Source organism: Epinephelus lanceolatus, chromosome 13 (assembly GCF_041903045.1).
Source record: "Epinephelus lanceolatus isolate andai-2023 chromosome 13, ASM4190304v1, whole genome shotgun sequence".
Taxonomy (NCBI): Eukaryota; Metazoa; Chordata; class Actinopteri; order Perciformes; family Serranidae; genus Epinephelus; species Epinephelus lanceolatus.
This window is the reverse complement of record NC_135746.1, coordinates 43134288-43146856: the sequence shown is the minus strand read 5'-3', so window position 1 is coordinate 43146856 and position 12569 is coordinate 43134288. Positions and strand designations below refer to the sequence as shown.

At 42.9% G+C, this 12569-nt stretch overlaps 1 protein-coding gene across 2 annotated transcripts in view; it reads right to left on the bottom strand.

Moving 5' to 3' along the window:
* ddhd1b (DDHD domain containing 1b) overlaps positions 1–12569 on the bottom strand; it is an 83824-nt gene that overhangs the window by 26732 nt on the left and 44523 nt on the right. For both annotated transcript variants that reach the window (XM_033619731.2, XM_033619732.2), the window contains 3 exons: positions 4317–4423; positions 3293–3549; positions 1115–1187 (listed from right to left, as the gene is read on the bottom strand). In XM_033619731.2, the coding sequence (XP_033475622.1) occupies positions 1115–1187; positions 3293–3549; positions 4317–4423 (437 nt within the window). The remainder of the gene's footprint in view (positions 1–1114; positions 1188–3292; positions 3550–4316; positions 4424–12569) is intronic.

The following is a 12569-nucleotide window of genomic DNA, read 5'->3' as shown; positions in this document are numbered from 1 at the left end:
TCCTCCAGTTCCTCCTCCTGCTTAGAGGCATCTGTCTTTAAATGTGAAGAATTACTTAACTTTTTTAGAGACGAAATTCTCAATATCAGAACTAATATTATTCCATCTGTATATAGTTTATCAATCTCCTCTGAGAACACTGTAGCTCTAAATTCCTTTAACTCAATTACTTAACCAGAGCTCCATCATATTGTCTCTTCTATGAAGATCTCCACCTGTTCTCTTCATTATTCCAACTAAACTAAACTCTTCAAGGAAGTATATTTCATACATGCAGTTGTGCAGCCACTTCCTAAAAAGCATAATTTAGATCCCTCAGTCCTAAATAAGTACAGACCTATCTCCAAACTCCCTTTTCTTGCTAAAATACTTGAAAAAGTAGTTTTTTATTAACAATTGTCGCACTTGGTTTAAAACTGCATTTAAAAAAAAAATTCCAATCTGGTTTCAGAGTTTTTCACAGAACTGAATCAGCCTTACTAAGAACAACTAATAACCTCCTTCTAGCTGCTGACTGAAACCGTACGCTTGCTCTGAGATCTCAGTGCCGCCTTTGATACAGTGGATCACTCTATTCTCATTCACAGATTAAAGGAATGAGAGGGGTTGTACTTTGATTCAGATGGTTTGTAGTCTGAATAAGAGGGTTTGTTCTTTGAACTAGAGGGTTTGTAGTTTGAATCAGAGGTTTTTTGTTTTTGTCTTTTTTTTTGATTGATCTGTTTATTTAAGTGTCAAACACCATAAGTGGTGCCCAGCCCTCATGGGCTTATTAGACAATGAACAATAAATAATACATCAAATAATTCCACGATTACATCTATGATAACCACGTGACATAACATAAAAAAACCTCTGAGAATAGGGACACATACAAATAAAAATAGTTTGTTATACAGGGTACAAAACACTTTGTAGTTTGAATCAGAGGGTCTGTGGTTTCAAACAGAGGGTCTGTCATTTCAAATAGAGGGTCTGTAGTTTAAATCAAAGGTTGTTGTTTTTTTTATTCAAAGGGTTTTGATTTCTCTATATCTCGGACACATGCTGAACATGAAATGTCTGGCAGTAGCAGTTGACAGATACAGTACACTCAAACACTTGCAAACTTTACCTTGAATTTTAAGGCTGGCACAGCACAAGATGAGGTCTGCAGACCATGGAACTGATCCTCCAAGTCCCTCAACCTGAGATGATGGATATTATACAGAGATTACAAAGACTCCAATGCATTGTAGTTACAAGCTTTTTGGGCCGTCTTACATACAATGGGACTTGTTTTCCTAAAACCTTATGCAAGGGCAAATGCAAATGTAAAATAAATCAAACTTCACAGTTAATTCACTTCACTGTTACTTTATTATCCAAAAGTGAAATAAATTTGATCAGAGGTGTTACTCCCCTGCAGCAAACTACTGCAATTATAATGACTATTGGTGGGTGCAATGTACAAGAGAGGCTTAGTAGTAGGAACACATGACCAGCAGGGGGAGTAAGAATAAATATCTGAAATGACCAGTCACATGAGCTCCACTCATCCCCTCTCAGCAGACTGATGAAACGAATGGAGTAGACAGGCTGAGGCCTCTGAGAGACAGGGTAAAAAAAAGTTCAGGACACATTAGTGTTTACACTACAAAATATATATGGTAAAATGCATCCCAGACCATCTCTGCAAGTGGTTTGAGTGAGCAGATCACAAGTCTTGGTGGTCGTTTACACTTGAATTTGTTTTTCAATTGTGATTGGATCTCCCAAGATGCATGTTAATACCAGGTATAAGCACGCTCTATAGGCAGGATTTGAATAACTTTTAAGTATTGGTAGGCAATATATAGAATATAATCAATGTATCAGTGCTTGTTCCTTGTGGGTTGTGTAAAATGACTATATCACGAATATTGAGTGGGAAATGTCACATCATTTTAAAACCCTAAGCCTATTTTATAGGCCTCTGCTCGAAAATTGCATATCCATAATGAAATGAATATATCTCTGCAACCACAAGGTCTATTTGAATACTTTTGGTGTCATGGAAAAGGGAGACTCAACACTTGTGAGATTTGTTAAGATGTGTAAATATCAGTATATGTGTTATATGTGAAGAGTAAATGAAGATGGCACACAGCACAAATGAAACATTTTGAGGTTTGCCTAATAAAAAAAAAAAGCATTTTCAGGATGAGTATCCCTTTGGAATGATGCAGCTGCAGCTCTAAACCTCTATCACATCATAGTACAATATGTGAACATTATCTCTGCAAAGGTTGATTCTGATAAAATGAATAATACTATTATATATATATTATAATATACAATATTAGAGAGGTTTTAGTACAGAAAATTCAGGCGAGCTCTCCAAAATTGCACCATGTCTCCATGTGATTTTTGTCATGTACAATCCTATATCTTTCATTTTTTGTTTCTGTAAATCCCTACTGATGTTTAGAATAAACACATACAACTGTCCGTTTCGTTTTTTTCCTGTATTTCCCACTCCAAACTGACCAATACACACCTACTAAATTTGAAACTGAGTTTCTATTCTGACCTTTGGAGGCCCGTATCTCCGTGATGGCTGGGCCGATTTGAGTGATTGACACCTTGTTTGATTTGTTAGAGCCAATAGAATGACGCTATACCCACCAAAACTAGACTGACAGCACTGTAAGCCAATCAGAGTCAGCTGAACGCATTGTGGGGTGATGTCGGCTGCTGTGAGTGGTCATTGTTATGCTTCCTCCGGAACCTTTTTTTCAGTCCGGACTCATTTGAATGACGGACCACATCCAGTAAACGCGAATGAATCGTGATTCAATGGCAGAATGCGCTTTTCACGGCAAAAACAACAAGGTAAGAGAGATATTACAAAGAAAAGATTTCTGTTGTTGTTCTTTGGCCTCTAGCTCTCTGATGTTTTGTGGTAGAGTGATTTGGCGCATATGTGTGGAAACAGTGGAGTCTCAGCTTTCATTTGAGATGAATGGTGTGTGTTTTAAATAACGTGTGTTCGAGTTAGAGCCCGAAATATACCAAGTGGGTCGGGATATTGGTGCTGTATGGAGTTGTTGGAGTTAGTTGTTGTTGTTGTTTATTTAGTTGTTGTTGAGCTGTGTTTGGGGCATGTAAAAAGGGTTTTTACAGCCACGAGCCAACCAGCATGAGACTGGCTTTGGCTTTTCAGTTCTCTTGCTCTCACCTGAGGCTTCAAGTTCACAGCAAAAACATCAACACAAAAACAGATGTGGAATCAACTTCCTCACCTGTTCAAGAAAAATAACCCACGTTGTACCTGAGGCGTGTGAGTCTCAGCTGCTCCTGAAGGTGGTGCTCCTCATCACTTGCCCAGCGGACTTTTGTCTCTTCCAGGTCTGGTGCTTCTTGATGATGAAAGCGCACAGGGTCCCAGCCTGTCATGATGTCGAAGGTGATGACACAGCCCAGCGAGTGAGACACTATGGACACCTTCCCATTTTTCTCAAAGTCTGGATTTCGCGAGCAGAAGAGTGAGTACAGACGATTCAGCTCCAGAGTCAAACCCTTTGTAATCTACATACACACACAGACACACGACAACAGCACACATATACAAAGTTGTGAGGTGTTTGTCTTTGTCACTATTTTACAGTGTGTCAATAACATTTGGTTAAATTTGATCCCTTTGGGGGGGCGGTGAAACAGGTTTGTTTTAATGGACAGAAGAGTGATATGCAGTTAGTTAAAACATTGGTAAAACTCTGCATTTCCTCCATCAGCTTCTGTTTCCATGGTAACAGACTCTACCTGTAAAAACTGTCCACGAGTGTCAAGTGTTCACATCTCTAACTTTAACCTCTCTCTGATTGGCTAAAAGTCTGGCTGAGCAGTCAGCCAGGGACATCTACCCAAACATGGAAAAAGAAAAGGAAGAGAGGTGAAACTAAACAAGACAAACGGGAAACAGAATTCTTTCAAAGAAAAGAGGGGACAATAAAAATATTCAACTCACTGATGGAGAAAAGAAGAAGATGAAACTGGACTGGGGGGTTAAAAGAGATGTTTCATCCTTCAGAGTCTTGATTAATCGTCAATTCTTTAACACTCAGACCAAAATTTAGTCCAATCTCGCCATGTTGGATTAAAGTACTTTAGCTAGGATTTAGTTGTGCCTGAGGGACATTGATGCAGCCTCCTGGGACTAATGCTCCAGAACTGCCAGCAGCAAAGTGCGGAAACACAGCCGTGAAGAGAGGAGACAGAACGAGACTAAACTCCAGGCTGGGTATGTTCCTTAAAGGGAACTATAAAGCTGTAGTGCAGGATACTCTCAGCCTCACCTCATCTCTGTACAGAGGGCTGGTGTAGTACATGATGTCCATGGCGCTGCTGTTCAGCATGTCTCTGAGACCTCGCACTTTGTCTGGGGTGATGGAGTCCACCGTGTCTGCAGAGAGAACATACAAATATATCCAACACAACTGTTAAACACTGACAGAGAAAAATCTCTTATTTTTAATTCTGTTTCATATTCTAGTAAAAAAAACCTGTGATTCTGGACCAAGATACAGTAAATAAATATTAAAAGACGTACATTCTCCCAAGCTTCCGGTCAACAGTTTTTAGCAGTTAGCACAAAGTTAAACTGTTGCCGCTGTGCCTTTAAACATGATAATTCATTCACTTTGAGCTGGACACAAACTACCACTCTCAAGTTGATAAATTAATATTAGTAGTGAGTCACAGTGGTGCTCCATGGTTGCAAAATACAATTAGATAGTAGCACTATGGAGCCCTGCAGATACAGAACACACACACTATGCCTGCTTATGCTATCATTAAACTCATTAAGTTAAAGGGCTCTAGTTTCGCAGACCGGGCGAGGCAGGGGCGCCAGCGCACCTGCGCTTCGCCAGCTGGGTGTGGCCAGGCGGATTTTGCAAGTTTGGCACACCGTGCGCGCTGGCGCATCTACTCCTCTTTCCCACCTCCGTCCCTCTTACCTGCGCAAGTCGGAAAGAGGGAGGAGAGAAGGCGTGGAGTGGGTTTTACAAAGCCCATTCACATGAGAGTTTACTCAATTCGCCATGGCGGAAGAGATCAGCAGTGTCAGACGGCCAAACTTCTCCCAGGAGGAAACTGATGTTTTGGTCTGGGAGGTCCAAGCTTGCAGTGTCCGAATATACGGAACTGCAAGCAGACCTCCACGGGCTGATGATGCAAAGGTAGCCTGGGAGGAGGTCACCACAATTGTAAATCAATGTTGCCTGGATACACTGAGAACTGTTGCCCAGTGCAAAAAAACGGTTCAATGATGTTAGAAGAAGGGCCAAACAAAAGCTCTCTGAGCACAGGAGGCAGACAGGGGCAACAGGGGTTGGCCCCTCCACCAGTGTGCCCCTCAGCTCAGCAGAGGACATTGCATCCTCCATGCTGTCCTCTGTCAGCATCGAGGACTTTGGTGGGATAGAGGTTGGGACAGGTAAGACAAACATATTTCTCTACAAAGAAAGATATTTGGTGACATGTTTAAACCCAGTGCAACAAATGAGTTGTGTGCACAGATCACAAATACCACGCACAACGAGGATGAAATCAGAACCACCTGTGCGTAAAGCTGTGCCAAGCTCCGTGGCCTGGCCCTAATGTTTGCCTGTAAAATGAACTTGTCTTTCCCAATTGAATTGTGATAATTTTGGCATGTACATTACAAAATCAAAGATGTGAAAACTTTTGATAAAGTTTATTTTCAATAACCAGTTTCTGTGAACAAATGTTTATTTAAAAAAAAAAAAATAAAAAAAAAAAAAGAAGCTTTTAGAACATAAAACTGATCATCTTGTAAGCTCCACAAGCCACGCCGCAGCAGCAGCAGGAGGAGGAGGAGCCAGGCGAGCCGGCCGCACAGCCAGGGGCACAGCCACAGGACCAGCCCTTCCTGGACATTCAGGTGTGTGTGTGTGTGGGGGGGGAGGTTCAGGATGCTGGAGAGGGAGCTGGGCTCTCTAACCTCCCGGGTCCAGGGGTCAGAGGCCCAGCTCCAAGGAGTGGAAGACCGGCTACGGAAGACCGGGGGGTCAAACTGAATGAATGAATCAATCAATCAATTTTATTTATAAAGCCCAATATCACAAATCACAATTTGCCTCACAGGGCTTTACAGCATACGACATCCCTCTGTCCTTTGGACCCTCACAGCAGATAAGAAAAAACTCCCCAAAAAAACCCCTTTAACAGGGGAAAAAAACGGTAGAAACCTCAGGAAGAGCAACTGAGGAGGGATCCCTCTTCCAGGACGGACAGACATGCAATAGATGTCGTACAGAACAGATCAGCATAATAAATTAGCAGTAATCCGTATGACACAATGAGACAGAAAGAGAGACAGAGAGAGATGCAGGACAGACGGTAATGACAGTAGCTTACAACAACATTAATGAAAGTAATAATATTATAATTATAGTTCTGGCTGCTGTGATACAATATGTTGAAAGTATATATTAATATCTGACAGTATACATATGTGACAATAATCATATGTGTATAATAACAGTAGAAGTATGACTAATGATGACAGCAGCAGCAGGAGGCATCTGGCAGGACCACGGCAGCAGCACAACCACACACGTCACGCTATCCAGGCACCACTGCAATATGAGTTAACCTGAGAGACAGTGGAGCACAAAGGCTCCGGAGTAGAAGCCGAGTTAGTGACATCCAGAATGGCCGAGTTAGCAAGATGCAGTAATAGGATACGAGAGAGAGAGAGAGAGAGAGAGAGAGAGAGAGAGAGAGAGAGAGAGAGAGACAGACAAGGAGAGAAGGTGCCCGGTGTATTATAGGGGGTCCTCCGGCAGACTAGGCCTAAGTCAGCCTAACTAGGGGCTGGTACAAGGCAAGCCTGAGCCAGCCCTAACTATAAGCTTTATCAAAGAGGAAAGTCTTAAGTCTAGTCTTAAATGTGGAAACGGTGTCTGCCTCCCGGACTGTAACAGGAAGATGATTCCACAGGAGAGGAGCCTGATAGCTGAAGGCTCTGGCTCCTGATCTACTTTTGGAGACTTTAGGGACCACGAGTAACCCTGCGTTCTCAGAGCGCAGTGTTCTGGTGGGATTATATGGCACTATGAGCTCTCTAAGATATGACGGATCTTGACCATTTAGAGCTTTATAAGTTAACAGTAGAATTTTAAATTTAATTCTGGATTTTACAGGGAGCCAGTGCAGAGAAGCTAAAACTGGAGAAATATGATCTCGTTTCTTAGTTCCTGTTAGTACACGTGCTGCTGCATTCTGAATTAGCTGGAGAGTTTTTAAGGACTTACTAGAGCTACCTGATAATAGAGAGTTACAGTAATCCAGCCTAGAGGTAACAAAAGCGTGGACCAATTTTTCTGCATCTTTTCGGGTCAGGATAGGCCTAATTTTCGCAATATTACACAGATGAAAAAATGCAGTCCGTGAGGTTTGTTTTAAATGAGAATTAAAAGACAAATCTTGATCAAATGTTACGCCGAGGTTTCTCACGGTAGTGCTAGAGGCCAGAGCAATGCCATCTAGAGAAACTATGTCATCAGATAAAGAGTCTCTGAGTTGTTTGGGGCCAAGAACAATAACTTCAGTTTTGTCTAAATTTAACATCAGGAAATTGGTGCTCATCCAGGTTTTTATGTCTTTAAGGCAATTATGAAGTTTAGTTAATTGATTACTTTCTTCTGGCTTCATAGATAAATACAACTGTGTATCATCCACATAACAATGGAAATTTACAGAGTGATTTCTAATGATGTTACCTAAAGGAAGCATATATAGAGTAAATAGGATTGGTCCGAGCACAGAACCTTGCGGAACTCCAAAACAAACTTTAGTACGTAAGGATGATTCATTATGAACGTGAACAAACTGAAAATGATCAGATAAATAAGATTTAAACCAGCTTAGTACAGAACCTTTTAGGCCAATTAAGTGTTCGAGTCTCTGTAGCAGAATTTGATGGTCAATAGTGTCAAACGCTGCACTAAGATCTAATAAAACAAGTACAGAGACGAGTCCTTTGTCTGAAGCAATCAGAAGGTCATTTGTAATTTTAACTAGTGCTGTCTCAGTGCTATGATGCACTCTAAATCCTGACTGAAATTCCTCAAATAAATTATTATCATGGAGAAAATCACACAGCTGGTCTGCGACTACTTTCTCAAGGATCTTTGAAAGAAAGGGAAGATTAGATATTGGTCTATAGTTGGCTAACACCTCTGGATCCAGGGTAGGCTTTTTTAGGAGAGGTTTAATTACAGCTACCTTGAAAGACTGTGGTACATAGCATGTTAATAAGGATATATTGATCATATCTAATATATGAGTGTTAACTGACCTTAAGTGACCTTAAGTAGCCTAGTTGGGATGGGGTCTAAGAGACACGTTGATGATTTAGATGAAGAAATCACTGCGGTCAATTCTTGAAGAGAAATTGGGGAGAAGCAATCTAAATATATATTAGGTCTTACAGCTGTGTTTGAGGTTAGATAGGTACTATCTGAGAACAGGAGGTCATGAATTTTGCCTCTAATAGTTAGAATTTTGTCATTAAAAAAGCTCATAAAATCATTACTGCTAAGGGCTAAAGGAATACAAGGCTCAATAGAGCTCTGACTCTCAGTCAGCCTGACTACAGTGCTGAAAAGAAAGCTGGGGTTCTTGTTTTCTTCTGTTAGTGCTGAGTAATAGTTTGCTCTGGCATTGCGGAGGCCCCTCTTATACGTTTTGAGACTGTCTGCCCAGATTAAACGAGATTCTTCCAGTTTGGTTAAATGTTGAAATAATTTGTTTTGGGTGATTTGTTGTAGCCTATATTTAATGTGATTGAGTAAATTTACACCATAAATGTGTGAATGGATGTACAGGGAAATACTCACATTTAAGGACAGAGCTGTGCAGCCAGGTAGTCTCTCCTTTCCTGTGCGCCCTGATGCTCTTCCTGCTGATTCGGCACATGCAGTTCGGACTCCCTCTGTCGTAAGTCCTGTAATGTCTCCTCCTTGAGGTCAAAGTGGCATCCACGGTGTGTAGTTATGTTGTGTATAACGCAACATGCCTCGAAGAATGCACTGACTTTCCGGGGGCTGTATGTTAATGAACCACCTGAACGGTCAACACATCCAAAACGCATTTTGATCTGGCCAAAAGTGTGTTCGATGAGTGACCGAGCACTACTGAAAACACTGTTAAAATCATGCTGCCTTCTTGTTGTGGGTGTAATGTACGGCGTTATCAGCCACGTTTTCAGTGGATAGCTGTTGTCACCTAGCATCCACCAATCCAGAGGGGGGTCCCCCTGAAAGACTATAGGGATGACAGAATTTGCCAGGATGAACGAGTCATGAGCGGACCCATAAAAATTAGCATACACATGTGTCACCAGGCAATTCGAGTCACAAATCACCTGGGGCCTCATTTATAAAGCTTGCTTACGCACAAAATGGGGCTTGAAAGTGGCGTACGTCACTTCTCACGCAAAGGTTGTGATTTATAAAAATAAACTTGGCGAGAGAATGTGTGCACCGGTACATCAACTTTGATCCTTACGCACAGACATTTTGGAGAGGGGGAAACTGGCGGCACAGATGGTGAGGTGGTGAATTAAAGCCAGATTCATCTCATACATTTAATGTCATCAGACTTATAGACCCGCGTAATTATAAACACCCAAGTTTGTAGTGTTATAGATGTGTTCCTTTAGTGAGCCATTAGGCCTACTACTGTATGCACAATGTCCATATATCATACTTCCATCTTCAAATGATATAGAGCGGTGGATAGCACTGATGGATTAGTATTAAATGTGACAAGGTGTGTAACAATCAGTCTAATTGCTGAGTAAGCATATAAATAGAGTGGTGACACTCGAGCGTAATGCTGCACAATGGATGCGCTGGCACTGCTGGAAGATCATGCAAATGGTAGGATCAGGATGGAGAGAGTCTTTAGGGACCACGAAAATTTCCTGGCCCATGATGATGACTGGCTAATAAGCCGATTTAGATTCCCTAGAGCAGTGTCTCTTGGATCTATGTGCTGAACTGGGCACAGTGTTAGATAGACCCACCCGCCGGAACCGCACCATCCCGGTGCACATACAGGTGCTGACCACTCTGGGGTTTCTGGCAACCAGCTCTTTGCAGCGGGAATTAGTGGACAGATATGTGTTTGATATGATTAACAATATATAATGTTACATTTTCTGTCTAAAGCCCCTTTGGGTATGATATATTACAGTTAAATTCTGTCCTTAGGTCTGGGATATCGCAGCCATCCCCGAGCACAATAATGCCAGCCGTTTTGGATGGCATTATAAACATGACCAGTCGATATATCAGGTTTCCTTACACTGTGGGTGAACACAGTGTAAGGAAACCTTACAACAACATTAAAATGCAATTTGCAGCAATGTCCGGTTTCCCAAATGTAATCAACGCAATTGACTGCACTCACATTGCTATAAGGGCTCCGAGTGAAAATGAATTTGTCTATGTGAACCGAAAAAATGTGCATACAATCAATGTACAAGTTATTTGTACCTCAAACATGGTTTTGACAAATTTAGTCGCACAGTGGCCTGGCTCCACACATGACTCATTCATCCTGACGCACAGCAGTGTAGGGAACAGACTGCAGGCAGGCGCTGCGCGTGATGGCTGGCTCCATACATCATCAAGTACATAAACACCATTGTAGAAATTCTAACCATTAAAGCCTGATTTATAATTACTCTTCTGTTATACCTTGCAGGTGACAGTGGCTACCCCCTAAGGTGCTGGCTCCATACACCTTTCATCAACCCACAGAGCGCAGAGGAGGTGCGCTTTAATGTGGCCCACTCTCGTGCGTGCTCCATTGTGGAGTGAGCCATCGGCCTCCTCAAAAATCGGTGGAGGTGTTTAGATGCCTCGGGGGGCAGACTGCTCTATCACCCTACAAAGGTGTGTAAAATTATTAGGGCTTGTGGAGTTCTGCACAACGTTGCACTGAGGGACGCCATTCCCCTCCCGCCTGGCCTCCCTCCCCCACACCATGAGGACCCCGACCCACAACCACCTCCCTGACATGAGGAGTTTCAACAGGGAGCAAGGCTCCGTGAAGGTGTCATGCAGCGTTTGCAATAAGACAGCAAGTATGTTTCATTTTTTAACAAGATCTTTAATGGAGCTGGCAATGTCAGACATAACATCACACGTTACTCATCACTGCACGTATTTGTTGGAGTTCGTCTCTAATTTCATTTACTGCACTGATGGTGTCCCTTTGTGTTTGCAGGACAGTATCGGTCAGGACCTGGCCACCTCCAGGTGCGCCATGCACTTGGGCCACACTGGTGCTGGGCGCACTGGTGCTGGGGACAGCCAGGCCTTCAGCCACGGTGCCAGGACACGCCGTGCCCGGAACCTCCTCGTCACCCACTGCTTCCAACTCTAGAGTGACTGAGGACACAACACATAAGTCCACTGCCTTTTCACAAGTCTCTGTTAAAATATTCAATTTATACATTTAATAAACAGATTAAACTGTACTTTACCGGTCTCCTCTGTGGTCTCTGCCAAATCTGTGTCTCCTTACTTCTCTGACACTATGCCACACACGCTGGCCGTCCCAAGGACGGAGGCGATTTTGGTGTCCAGCGGTGTGGGCTCGGGTGTGCCCTTGCCCCCACCTGTAGCAGACACGCTGTGACAGTGCCATGCCACTCTCCTCTTGGCCTCCACCTTCAGATCCAACCACTTCTTTTTCACCTCTGCCACAGATCGCTTTGTGGCACTCACGCTATTTACAGCGGTGACTACGTGCTGCCACTCACTCGTTTTTCTTTTATTAGTGATGCCACTACTGTGACCACCAAATAAAATAATTTTTCTGGCCTCCACCTTACACACAAGCACATCTATTTTGGTCTCCATGAAATTTCTCTTCCTTGTTTTCTCTGCCATGATTGAGCGTAAAATGCCATTGATCAGCAGGCTTATTTATATGCAAAAACATTCATGAGGTACTTTGCATTGACCATTCATGGAAAAATGTGGGTGTGTAGAGGGCGGGATGTGAGGTGAATCCACCTGCGCAATCTTCCAGGTGGACTATGATTTATAAAGGGAAAAGTGCTTGCAGGTGTGAAGTAGGTTTTTAAATCAGATTATTTTTTGGCGCACGCCATTTTCAGCTTTTGGGCGCACGTCAACTTTTAGTATGAATCCTAAGCACTCTTTTATAAATGAGGCCCCTGGATATTAATGGAGTGTACTCCCTTACGGTTCACATGCGCTCCACCTACGCTGACAGTAGACCTGGTTTCAGCTAGTGAGCTTTTAGCGCACCTTCGGCGAAGCCTTTTGGCACGAAACTGTCACAGCGCCAAGCTGGATCCATCGACACCTCCCCCTGCTGCACCGCCACACCCATCTCAGCGCACCTCGGTCTGCATAACTACCAAACTGAGCATGCCTCGGGTTGCGCTGCTTGAAAGTAGCTCCACGCGGGGTTCGCCACCCTGCGCCGCGCCGGGAAACTAGAGCCCGAACTGTTACCATGGCACCATTAAACGTGAG